The sequence below is a fragment of the Bubalus bubalis genome, chromosome 14 (genome assembly GCF_019923935.1).
Source record: "Bubalus bubalis isolate 160015118507 breed Murrah chromosome 14, NDDB_SH_1, whole genome shotgun sequence".
Lineage (NCBI taxonomy): Eukaryota > Metazoa > Chordata > Mammalia > Artiodactyla > Bovidae > Bubalus > Bubalus bubalis.
In genome coordinates, this window is record NC_059170.1 from 35,786,273 (window position 1) to 35,799,663 (window position 13,391).

The following is a 13,391-nucleotide window of genomic DNA, read 5'->3' on the forward strand; positions in this document are numbered from 1 at the left end:
TCCTCCTTAGAGTTCAGAGGTTTCTGCAAGCAAATCCATCCTCCCATAGACTTCTGAAATGGACCAAAGATGATATCCTAGATAGAATGCTCATAGGCTAAGATGTCAATGAAGTGATCTGTAGGGCAGTATTAGACAATGATACCAGAGACCAGAGTCTTAATATCCTTATCTCTTAGTCTTTATTAAAGGAAAACAGAGATGAATGGAAAATGCCATCCTAACAGCATGAAGATCAAATTAAGGAGTGAGATTGCAGGGAAACAAATATTTTGTACTGACCTGTCACAAACACTTACTCAGATACAAGAAAGCACACACCACACTTTTTTTTTAACCCTGAAATGATTCTGGCTTTTAGATTTCTAAATTCTCTATTTTCAGAGTTTACCTTTTTTCTGAACACCCACAGCACTGATGTTAATCAAGCTTACAAAGTCACTGATACTAAAATCTTACCACCAAATAGAAGTGGCTACTTCTTAGTATGGAAATTCAAATACCTTATATCTTTTGTCTTTTAAAAACAGTATAAAATAATCTAGTTTCCTTCTGTTGATAGCCATGGAAAGTAATCTCCAATACTTCAGTGACTGTTGCTGCTGCTGCTAAGTCGCTTCAGTCATGTCTGACTCTGTGCGACCCCAGAGACGGCAGCCTACCACGCTCCCGCGTCCCTGGGATTCTCCAGGCAAGAACACTGGAGTGGGTTGCCATTTCCTTCTCCAATGCATTAAAGTGAAAAGTGAAAGTGAAGTCGCTCAGTTGTGTCCGACTCCTAGCGACCCCATGGACTGCAGCCTACCAGGCTCCTCTATCCATGGGATTTTCCAGGCAAGAGTACTGGAGTGGGGTGCCATTGCCTTCTCCATCAGTGACTGAATATGCTAAAAACTAGAACATATTAAAAAGTAGAGACATCACTTTGCTGACAAGGGGCCATATAGCCAAAGCTATGGTTTTTCTAGTAGTCATGTACGGATGTGAGAGTTGAACCATGAAGAAGGCTAAAAAGTGAAAGTTGCTCAGTCGTGTCTGACTCTTTGCAACCCCATGGACCATGCAGTCCATGGAATTCTCCAGGCCAGAATTACTGGAGTGGGTAGCCTTTCCCTTCTCCAGGGGATCTTCCCAACCCAGGAATCGAACTGGGGTCTCCTGCATTGCAAGTGGATTCTTTACCAACTGAGCTATAAGGGAAGCTCTGAAGAAGGCTGAGCGATGAAGAACAGATGCTTTTGAATTATGGTGTTGGAGAAGACTCTTGGACTCCAAGGAGATCAAACCAGTCAATCCTACAGGAAGCCAACTGCGAATATTCATAGGAAGGACTGATGCTGAAGCTGAATCTCCAATACTTTGGCCACCTGATGGGAAGAGCCAACTCACTGGAAAAGACCCTGATGCTGGGAAAGATTGACAGCAAAAGGAGAAGAGGGTAACAGAAGGTGAGATGGTTAGATAGCATCACCAACTCAATGGACATGAATTTGAACACACTCTGGGAGATAGTGAAGGACAGAGGAGCCTGGTGTGCTGCAGTCCATGGGCTCACAAAGAATCAGACACGACTTAGTAGCTGAACAAAACAACAGCAGTCAAGGGCATCTATGGATTAACTTCATTTAAAAAACAATAAAACTAGCAACTTCAAAATTCAACCTGTAGTTTTTCAATTATAAGTCCTCATGGTTTGACAATTATTGGGGGGCCAGTTGAATAGGAGAAGCCCATGGAGAAAATGCAGATAACTGGTTGTCAGAGGAAGACCTGGAGTTGTTTTCTCAATGGACTGTTCATTTCCTATTTCCTTCCTGTTAGGTCTCCTTCCAGTGGTGCTGTATTTTGAGGTGGATACTGTTCCCACATTTGTTTCTCCCAGAACTGGAAGCCATAGTGTGTAATTCCAAACTTTTAAAAGGCTTCCCTCTCCAGTCAAGAATCTGCAAGACATCTGGTTTGAGAGGGCACCCTCATTCACTGTTAATATATACATGTAAGCTGATCTATGTGTATACTCTGCTTTCTGGAAACCTATGGAGTCTCACGCTAATTAAATTTCCCCTAGAGTTTCTCAAAATCTAATTACTCAGTGTTGCCGGCTTTTCTCATAGACCCCCTGTCAAGTGATAGAACACTTTAGTGCGATTTGTTCCAACGACCTTTGAGGGAGGGGTTAGCATGAGGCTTTCGATTACAATTTCAGGGAGCTCGGTGCTGAGAGATGCCCTTCTACCAAAGGAATCTCAAATAAACCTTAAGGATGCAGCTGAAGAGCAGAGGACCTACCAGCACAGGCTTGCTTGGGCTATATAAAAGCCATTCCCCTTAAAAAGGAACAAAATAATGCCATTTGCAGCAACGTTGACCTAGAGATTGTCATGCTGAGTGAAATAAGTCAGACAGAGAAAGACAAATATCATATGATATTGCTTATATCTGGAATCTAAAAAAAGGGTACAAATGAACTCATCTACAAAACAGAAATAGAGCACAGACATAGAGAAGGGTAGGGGGGAGGGATAAATTAGAAGATTGAGACTGACATGTATACACTACTATATATAAAATAAACAACTATAAGGACCTGCTGTAGAGCACAGAGAACTCTATTCAGTATTCTATAACGGCTTATATGGAATTTAAAAAGGAGTGGGTATATGTATATGTGTAACTGCTTCACTTTGGTGTACACTTGAAGCTAACACAACACTGTAAATCAACTATACATCAATAAAATTTTTTTAATTAAAATTTTTTTTAATTAAAAATTTTTTAAAAAATGAAGCTGCTCCTGACCAAGCAAGGGCAGGACAGGGGTTGAGACATCCTTTGTTCAGAGGGTGACAGAGGGTGTGGGCAACAGGCAGGCGGAAGCAAAAATGAGAGGAAGGAGTCCACTTGGGCAAACGATTCCTTTTCTTCTTCCACCACAAGTTGACAAGGCTGCATCCATCAATTCAGCATATCATAAATGAGTTTACACATACTTTGGTGAGTGGTGCACATTTGTTTTTTTCTCACCTCTCACATTTAGAATCTGGTGGAGATGAACAGACTTTTTTTCTTTTAATTTGTGAATCTTAGCTCTTATTTTAGATGGTTCAAATGTTCCTTCCATACCCAGTGAATATAAAACAGGAAACTCTGGCACTGGAGAAGCAAAGGTATGATTAAGATGTGATGCACCTTTTGGAAACATATTTAAATTATTTGGGGACACACGTTCTCAGTCACATGGTCACAGTTTTACAACTTGATTGAATTCTCTTATTTGATTCAGCATAAGGCTTTGTACCCTTCAAAAAAACTAACTCATCAAGGGACTTGTTTGGCACTCCAGTGGTTAGGACTCCATACTTCCACTGCAGGGGGCCCAGGTTCTATCCCTAGTCAGTGGCCCCCCCCCCAAAAAAAAACCCCAAAACTCATCAAATGGAAGCCTGTTCTCTTAGGTCAGGTTCTTCCAGAAGTAGACTCTGAGTCAAGGGTTCAGGTATAGGAGATTTATTATGGGAATACTCCCAGGAGACACCAGTAATTGAATGAGAGAAGGAGGGCAGGGAAAGGAAGGAGCCAGGAAAGGGTGAGATAGTGAAACCCCAGCTTTGACCTGACCAGGAGGGGAGCTCTTGTACTTGAATCATGCCTCAGAGCATGTCCTTCCTGGAAAGAAGGAAGGTGGACTTTTGGACTCCCAAACCACTTGGTCACTGGCCTTAGGTCAAAGGGATGGCCTAAAGGCAATAAAACCACCAGACACTGCCAGCTCTCCATTTGGACTGGACTGGCTCCAGGACCAGATCACAGATGCCAGCCTTGGCCTGCAAAGCACTTAGCTGGGGGCTGGGCACACCAAGCTGGCAAGAGACCTGATGGGTTCTGGGTGATGCACCAATGGTATTGGCCACAGGGATACTCTCCTCCTGCCCCCATACACCTGCTCTCACCACCAGGCACCAGTTACTGGTCTTTCATCAAGTTCTGCTGCAAGAGGAAATGAATAATATCTTTCGAAAGTCCTGGGGTCAGCTTTTCATCCTGTAGAGACGTACTTCCTTCTCTGACTGGGTAGAAGTGGGCATCCCTGGAATGTTTCTGTAAGATGGAGCAGCCATTCTGGTTGAAGATGACCCGGGCCATCTGAAAACTGCGGAGGGTGTACGTTTGGTTCTCCTGGTCCTTCAGTTCATTGATTTTCTGAGACAGGCACTGGCAAACAGATGTGGAGAGTGTATTTCCAGAAGCTGGCTGTGGATTGCCAAATACTTCATAGAATTTATCCAGAGATTTCCGAAGTCCATCATCCTCTTCCTTGGTTTCTGGTTGGCCCTTCACAGAAGGGTAAAGCCAGGAGTTCTCAGAGGTCCAGGAATCATTTTGCTCAGTATTTAGGTTACTGCTGTCTGCAAGACAAAATACATTCCAATCTTCAAACACATATTTTAAAATATCAGAAAGCAAGGCAAGAGCAAATGATATTTCTTTTCAGTTAACATACTCACTGTTCCTTGGTCCTGGATGAAGCACAAGCTGGAATCAACACTGCTGGGAGAAATATCAATAACCTCAGATACGCAAATGACACCACCCTTATGGCAGAAAGCGAAGAGGAACTAAAGAGCTTCTTGATGAAAGTGAAAAAGGACAGTGAAAAAGCAGGCTTAAAACTCAGCATTCAAAAAATGAAGAATCATGGCATCCAGTCCCATCACTTCATGGCAAATAGGGAAACAATGGAAACAGTGACAGACTTTATTTTCTTGGGCTCCAAAATCACTGCAGATGGTGACTGCAGCCATGAAATTAAAAGACGCTTGCTCCTTGGAAGAAAAGATATGACCAACTTAGACAGCATATTAAAAAGCAGAGACATTACTTTGCCTACAAAGGTCTGTAGAAAGCTATGGTTTTTCCAGTAGTCATGTATGGATGTGAGAGTTGGACCATAAAGAAAGCTGAGTGCCAAAAAATTGATGCTTTTGAACTGTGGTGTTGGAGAAGACTCTTGAGAGTCCCTTGGACTCCAAGGAGATCGAACCAGCCAATCCTAAAGGAAATCAGTCATGAATATTCATTGGACTGATGCTGAAGCTCCAATACTTTGGCCACCTGATGTGAAGAACTGACTCACTGGAAAAGACCCTGATGCTGGGAAGGGTTGAAGGCAGTGGGAGATGGGGACGTCAGTGGATGAGATGGTTGGATGGCATCACCAACTCAATGGACATGAGTTTGAGCAAGCTCCGGGAGATGGTGATGGACAGGGAGGTCTGGCATGCTGCAATCCATGGGGTTGCAAAGAGTCGGACACAACTCAGCAACTGAACTGAACTGTTCCTTAGTAACTGGCAATGAGTAGAATAACCTGATTTCAGAATCTGTTCCCACTATCTAGGGATTATGCCACTCATTTCCTCAAAATAAGAATATCTTACTTGCATGTATCAGGCAGGGGTTCTTAACCTGGGAGTCTTTATATAGAAATTCAGGATGTTTATGAACTAGAATGGGGGAAAAACCTTATTTTCATTAACCTCTACCTGAAATTAAGAATTTCCTTCCATAAAGAATGTAGGCAACAAACTTATTAGCAGCAGCATCTGTGACTCTGTTACCAACAGATCACAGCTATTTTTATTTCATATTAAACTTTATTGAAGATGTTTTAAAATATCACTTATGCTTATCACTATGTATGGACCAAACCGTCCTTCCAGAATTCATATGTTGAAGGCCTAATTCCTAGTGTGACTGTAATTGGAGATGGGACTTTAAGGTTATTAAGGTTAAATTAAGTCATAAGGGTGAGGCCCTAATCAGACAGGACTTGAAAGCCTTATAAGAAGAGGAAAAGATCCCTCTCTCCCCTTCACACCCCCTCCCCACCCCCATGTGCAAGAACCAAGGAAAGGACATGTGAGCATGTAAGCACACAATGAAAAGGTGATCTTCTGTAAGCAAGAAGGAAAGCCCGTGCTCACACCCTGATCTCAGGCTTCCAGCCCCCAGAACTGTGAGAAGATATATGCATTTCTTTTGTGTGAGCCTCCCAGTTGATGGTACTTTGTTATGGCAGCCTGAGTAGTCGAAAACACACTGCTCTGAAATCACCATAGTTATTACTTCTGATACTAGATCTTATTATATAAGTGTTAATAAAAAGCATTATATATTGATAACAATATCATATCTTTGTTCTTTGTTTTAATAACTATTTTTCAATATTTTTTCCTTAGTAATCCTATATATTTTAATTCATGTATTTAAAAACACTATTCTGAGAAGTTGAGAGGCTGCACCAGAGGCCAAAGGAATTCATGGCACAAACACAGCAATGACCCCTAACATACAGTTTTGGGCCTTTATACAGTTCAGACATTTTCTTTTCTACTCCCTATAAGAATCCTTTAGACTCTTTACCTCTAAATTAAAGTTACCATTTTTTGTGCTTTTTAAAGGAGGGGTAACAAATTAAGTGATTTAATAATAAAGAAGAAACCAGATCTAAAGACAAATCTTAGTTCTTGATCTAACCTGTTCCTCTCTGGACACCCTAATTCTTAACATAGGAATCCTTTAGGTCATTTGAAACAATGTTCCTATTGATGTGTTCTAGAAAAGACTTTATACAAAAAATTAATTTGCAAGTTGCAGAATTCCTTATACAGCTAGCAGTTTTATTCTTTAAAATTTCATACTTTAAATCAAACTGTATTTTCCTTTTTTCACTACGACATAAGCTTTATTAAATTGCTAGCTTTAATTTCACACACACCCTACCCTTGCTAACTCAATTAATAGTTATAATAAAAATATTTGTACTTGCTAAAGATGAAGAAAGTTGAATGGCGCACTGGGTGAAGTTTAAAAAAGGAGGCAGGATTTGATGTTTTGACTCTAGTTTTCCTACCAGGTAGACATGACATCTTTCTGAGCTTTGGCTTTCTCATCCATAAAACAAGAGTTTTACTAAATGATCTCTTTCCCAGAACTTCCATGGTAATACAGGGAATGGAAAAGTATAATCCAAAGCATTAGAGTATACAAAAAGAACATGCACTTAAGTTCTGTGAGACATATGCAGGGCCACACGTGGACAAGCACCCACTAATTCAACACACATTTAAGAGCAATCTAATGATAACAGTGTAACTCATTACAAGTTGCTACAAAATACACAGAGGATGCTGAAGACCATGGCCTTCACCTGAGACTCACATTTCAACTGGACCTCAATTAGAAAGAGAAGACATACTTCTAGACATCAAAAATACTCACAGGATGTGTGTGTGTGTGTGTGTGTTGTAAATACACAAAGATAGGATGATATTGACTGGGGACAGTATGGATACAAAGGACAAATGCAGTGTTAGGGAAGGATCAGCATGTAGCAGAAACAGTGAGGGGTGCCTCTTTGGAGAAGGTTACATGCAGTCTTATTATGAAGGGACCAGCAATCAGAGACCATGGAAACAGAAGGAGGGTTAGTGAACAAGGCCATGTGGCAAGAAGAAGCAGAAACTGAATAATTCCATGGCTGGCATCAACATCCTCCTCTACTAGTTGGCTATATCTTCAGCAGCCTGAGATGCAGCATGGAGGCAGAAGGAGAGAGAATTCATAGAGTGGCCAGACAGATTCCTGGGGCAGACAACAGACACCATGGCTTTCTAAAGAATTTAGTGGCAGAGATGGTATATCCATTACACTGGATTTCAGCAAGTCTAAAACTATGTCCCAGGCCCCTCAATCATAAAAAATAAAATACAATTTTTTAAAAAGAAAAAGAAATTTCCTTTGTTGTTGATATGCCCAGAACTTCTGCCTAAATTCCCCCCCAATAAGCCCCTTAATGAACTGCAGCCTCCTGGATGGGTGGAGGGTGAGGGAGGCAGAAGCTGGCTTCTTTCTGGTCCTGGTGTCAGAGAAACAGCAGGAGAGGACTTCCTAGCCACCCAACTTGGAATGCTAAACACACTTTCAAATAGCAACTTTCTTATCCACACAGGTCAATAGGTTCTATAATGTGGAAGGTAATGTGAATAGACAGAGTGGAAAGTTTGGGATCATCTAAAGCAGAGTGATTCATAACACAGTTTCCAAAGTCAAGTAGACCCAAATTCAAATCCCTGCTCTGCCAAGTTCAAGTTGTGCAAACACGGAGTAAATTACTTAACATCTCTGAGACTCAGTTTCTTCATGTGAAAAATGGAAATACTACCAGTTATCAGCTAATGATTCTCATGTTGTGAGAACTGACTAAGATAATACATGCAAAGCACTTAACCCACCTTGAAGAATGGCTGATTCCAGGCTGGTGATAGGGAAGTATAAGCCCGGAACATGAATCCATAAAATAATTGAAAGTTTGATGAGAAACAGGCTATTTACAGCTCATAGTACCTCCCCATAAGATACTTATTAGTTATGAAAGGAAAAAGAATAACTTGATATATAGTGGAGAAGCATGGCAAGTATCACCATACACAAGGGATCTAAGAGCAACATCAGTAACAGGACAAATCAAAATCATGTGTGACCTGATCCAGTGAACAGGAAGGCCCAGCATCACTTCTTGGATAGTCTTGCCAAAGGTGCAGCACCTGAACCAATTATGATGAAGCGGCAGACAAAACCAAATCAAGAGAAGTTCTACAAAATGAATGGCCCGTACTCTTCCGAAGTGCCAAGTTCATGAAAACCAAAGAAAGGCTGAGCAACTGTTCCAGACTGAAGGAGACTACAGAGACAGGACAACTAAATGTAGCATGGGATTTCCTTTGGCTCCTTTTGCAGAACATTCTTGGGCCCCTTGAATGGAGTCTGGGGATTAGATGGTAGTAAGGTGTTACTGTTACTTTTCTGATTTTCATGGTTTCATTGGACTTTGTAGGAGAATGTCCTTATTTGTAGGAAAATCAGAGGTGGTGGGCAACAAGTTGGCAACTTACTCTCAAATCATGAAAAAAAAGAAAAAACCTTTATATCATACTTGCAAATTTCTATGACTTTGAGATTGTTTCAAGGAAAAAAAAATAAAACAAACCTCTGAAGGAATAATTGTTAAAATGTCTTGGGTAGCCTACTATAAAATTAAAACAATCATAAAAGCCTTAGTCCAGGGATTGGCAAATATAGTTGCCTAACAAATGTACTGCCATTAGAGAGGTGAGGGGAAAGGGAAAAGGGAAGGATCCCACCATGGCAGGGCGAGGTGTCCCTTTCCACCTTCTTTCCCACAGATGATCTGGTCCTGGGGGTAAAGGCAGGAAGCCAGGGGCTGGGGAGGGTCAATGGGAAGAAGTGGGGAGAGAAGGAGAGCTACACAGAGACACTCCAAGTAGTAGGGTGTGTACTTATTAAGTAGCTGGTCAATAACTTGGATATGCAGATTTAAAACTTCTCATCTGTGTTCCATTTTTATGTTTCATTTAATTTTTGAAATTCAGTGTCCATGGAAGAACCTAAAAACCTAGCCTGTCATCTCTATTTTCAGGGATATGTCAAGCAGCTGGCAATTCATCTTCAAAGAGACCCTCCTTCCCCTTTCCAGAAGAGTAATGACAATATGGATTGAGTTATTTACTACGTCAGTTCTTTTGAACACTGCTTCTAGTTCATTTCGACTTTAATTACCTTTAAAAATTTGCTTTACCACTGACTACAAAGTCATCTCTTTAATCATGTGGCTGTGGTGAACTTTTGGATATATTACTGTTTCTTCACCAGTATACAAAGCCAGCCACTTCTTTTCCTGATGTACCTACACACAGACAGAAGATGGATATCTGATAACTTGGTCAGTTCCTGCTCAGTGGAGCATCCTCACAGCTATATTCAAACCCCACCTTATTCTACCTGTTGCTAGAGCTCAGACTTGTAGGGCTCTCAACTGGGGATAGAAATGTCTACTCCAGGGACAGTCTGGGGATGCTTTTGTGTCAGTGACTGGAAAGCGTTACTTGCATTTAGTGAGTGGGATCAAAGATGTAAATGTCCTACAAGGCATGGAAGAATCCCATATATCAGAGAATCATCCTTTCCCCAAATCCCAGTAATGCCCTACACTCCCAGGGAGCGACACTGGCTCAAAGGATTCTGGAAGGAGTGGGAACTGAATGCTGAATCCCACAGAGTTGTAACAGATTGATTTGCCTTGAGCTCTCCAAGGCATTTTTGCTATTGATACCTGCATAGTGAATGCCTTTCTAGGGGGTCACCTGTTTGCACCATGCATTCCTTCCCTCCAAGGCTTTGAGACGCCTTTTTATTTTCTCAGTGAGGGCCCCAATCCTAATAATTCTGGCATTATATAAATTGGGTGGAATTTCCCTTTCTATTTCAATATGCTTTCGATGGTGAATAGATTTCTTTAGGATTTGAAAGAAGAAAGCAGGAAGGATGGGGCTTGAGATCACAATGCTTTTGCATGCATTGCTTCCAGGGCAACTATCTACCAGAGGTAAATTGTTAAATTTTCTTTGACCAAAGAGAGTAGTGATAATATATAGATATTTAAGATTCTTATAGACCTAAAAACTACTTTTATATCTTTAGGAGTTATAGATGCTATTTGAGTTTAGTAATCCAAGACAATCAATTAGCATGGAGCATTTGAGATTAATAGTTGTATTCTGAGATTAATGCCATTAGCCTTCAGAAAGCCAGATATTTAATGAGAGTTTCTCCCAGTAAATCTTCCAAGGCTACTACTTCTGTGGTTGATAAATGCACAGTGGTATTTTTATCTCTGTGAAACATTTTAGCCTTCAACTTTTAAGTTTCTTTTAGATGGATTTGATATTTAGAACTCTGCCTCCTCCATGCAGAAGCATCAATAGCCGCCTACTCTGCCTTACTTGCAGAGAAGGCAATGGCAACCCACTCCAGTACTCTTGCCTGGAAAATCCCAGGGACGGGGGAGCCTGGTGGGCTGCCGTCTATGGGGTCGCACAGAGTCGGACATGACTAAAGCGACTTAGCAGCAGCAGCAGCAGCTGCCTTATTTGTCCAGTTTCTTTTACCAGCAACTGCTAATTGGGAGGATCTGTGGCTTCAAGGATGTACAGAGCTGACAGAAATCTAACCCAACACTTAATAAAAATATGGAGAATGATCAGGATTTAAAGAAAGAAGGAATATGTGGTTTGTATAATCTCCTATGTTGCTTGGGCAGGGGTGGAGGGAGCTGCCCCTTTCTCAGGGTGCTGCATGGCACTCCCAAGGGTAGCTCTGTTGCCTCAGTTTGTCTGTTGGAGGCTCCCTGGGTTCCGTGTGGCTCTAAGAAAAATTTATGGGCATGAGAACAAGGAGAATGGGAGAAGGGGAACACATCCTGGTGAGGGGTGGTCACTCACTAGCACACTTTGGATGCACTGACTCATCTCCTTCATGACGGCAGTCAGAGGCCTCCCAACGTCCCTACATGGGTGACCTACCAATTTTAGTATATCAGGGGCTGTGGCCCAAAGATCTGGGGCACCCCCTGTGAGGCTGCATCTTCCTGCTCCAAACCTCACTTGCTTTTCCTTCCTTTATATCCTCTTCTTTCCTCTTATTCTTGCTGCCTCACTCCATACTCTGGAGGAACAGAGGAGTGAGCAGGATCACTGGATGAACAAGAACAAGTCCTATATCCAGCCCTACAGACCCCAGGGAAATCAAACCGGTGCTGACACCTCTGCATCCTGACTTCTTTCCTGATCCTTGAGCATATCAAGAATGCTCCCGCCTCAAAACCAGGACTTCCCTGGTGGCCCAGTGGCTAAGACTCTATGCTCCCAATGCAGGGGATCCAGGTTCAACCCCTGACCAGGGAACTAGATCCCATGTGCTGCAACTAGAGTCCACAGTCAGCAACAAAGATCCTGCATGCTGCAACTAAGACTGGTGCAGCCAGATAAGTAAATAAATATTTTTTTAAAAAAGAAAAGAAGGTTCCCTCTTCAAAACCTTTGCACTTGCTATTCCTCCCCATGGAACATGCTTGCTCCACATATCTGCACAATCGGTTTCCACACCACCATCAGTTCTCCGCTCAGATATTTGTTACCTTCTCAGTGAGGCCTTCTGTATGAGTGGCCTAGGGTGGCCTAGGTTATGCTACATAACAAGCAAATCCCAAATCTCATAAAACAACAAATGATTATTTCTTACTATTTGCACTCTGTCATGCTACTAGCAGATCTGTATCATCCTTGCCCTTACCCTAGAACCCAGGCCACTACCTCAACATTGCTTAGTGACTATGGAACAGCATGGTAGGGCAGTCCCTGGGAGAGCACTGTCGTTTCTGTTCTCACATCAATGCCAATGTTAAGTTGTATGGCCAAACCTGATTTCAAAAGAATGAGGAAGAAAAATTCTCCCATAGGGAGAGGAAGAGATTACTGGTGAACAATAATTCAGTCTGCCACACTTTTCTGGAGCACAGTATTTAAAACTGTATTTCTTTCACTTCCTAGATCCTGCTGCTGCTGCTGCTAAGTCGCTTCAGTCATGTCTGACTCTGTGCGACCCCAGAGACGGCAGGCCACCAGGCTCCCCCGTCCCTGGGATTCTCCAGGCAAGAACACTGGAGTGGGTTGCCATTTCCTTCTCCAATGCATGGAAGTGAAAAGTGAAAGTGAAGTCACTCAGTCGTGTCTGACTCTTAGCGACCCCATGGACTGCAGCCCAAGAGGCTCCTCCGTCCATGGGATTTTCCAGGCAAGAGTACTGGAGTGGGGTGCCACCGCCTTCTCCGAGATCCTAGCTGTCCCTATTTCCCTTGTCTGTCTTATAGTTTCCATATAAACCTAACAGCCTTTAATAATACATGATTCGTTGTTTACTGTCGATCTTCTCCTACTCAAAGTTTTTTGTCACTCTCATTATCTGTTGTATCACCATGGCCAAGCAGATGGTAGATACATTTTAAAAGTTTTGATGTTTTGTTTTATTTGATAAGTTTTACTTTCAAAGGTACATGTAAATGTGTGTATTACTATGGTAACCAGTATTCACTAGGGTGACTGGGATGTTTGCCCGGGAAACCTCAGTTTGTGCCTGTTGTCTCAATTATTTATTAAGAGTATCCTTTTTCACTCTCAAAAGGGCCCTGGGTTACATAATCCACTATATGAACATATGAATCATGACATGTTACACTTATAAGCTGATGCTGGAGGAAGGGGCAGATATATCTTGGTCAACAGTGAGACATTCCACCACACACACCTGGAGGCAAGGTAGGGGAGGGTTGACTTTTGATGCCAGAAATAATCCCAGTCTGTGGTATAAATAATGTACCTACAGATTTTTGTTTCTTTGTTTTTACTAAAACTTCTGTGGATTTGTTCTACTGTATTCTAAGAAAATCCTCTTTTTCTACACTTGCTTTTTCAGAC

The 13,391-nt window shown here is 41.9% G+C and overlaps 1 protein-coding gene across 2 annotated transcripts in view; it reads right to left on the minus strand.

The window, feature by feature from the left end:
* Positions 1–3,491: 3,491 nt before the first annotated feature.
* The window catches only part of SHLD1 (shieldin complex subunit 1), a 104,386-nt gene continuing 94,486 nt past the window's right edge, over positions 3,492–13,391 (minus strand). For both annotated transcript variants that reach the window (XM_006047743.4, XM_006047742.4), the window contains exon 3: positions 3,492–4,406. In XM_006047743.4, the coding sequence (XP_006047805.2) occupies positions 3,964–4,406 (443 nt within the window). In that variant the 3' untranslated portion in view covers positions 3,492–3,963. The remainder of the gene's footprint in view (positions 4,407–13,391) is intronic.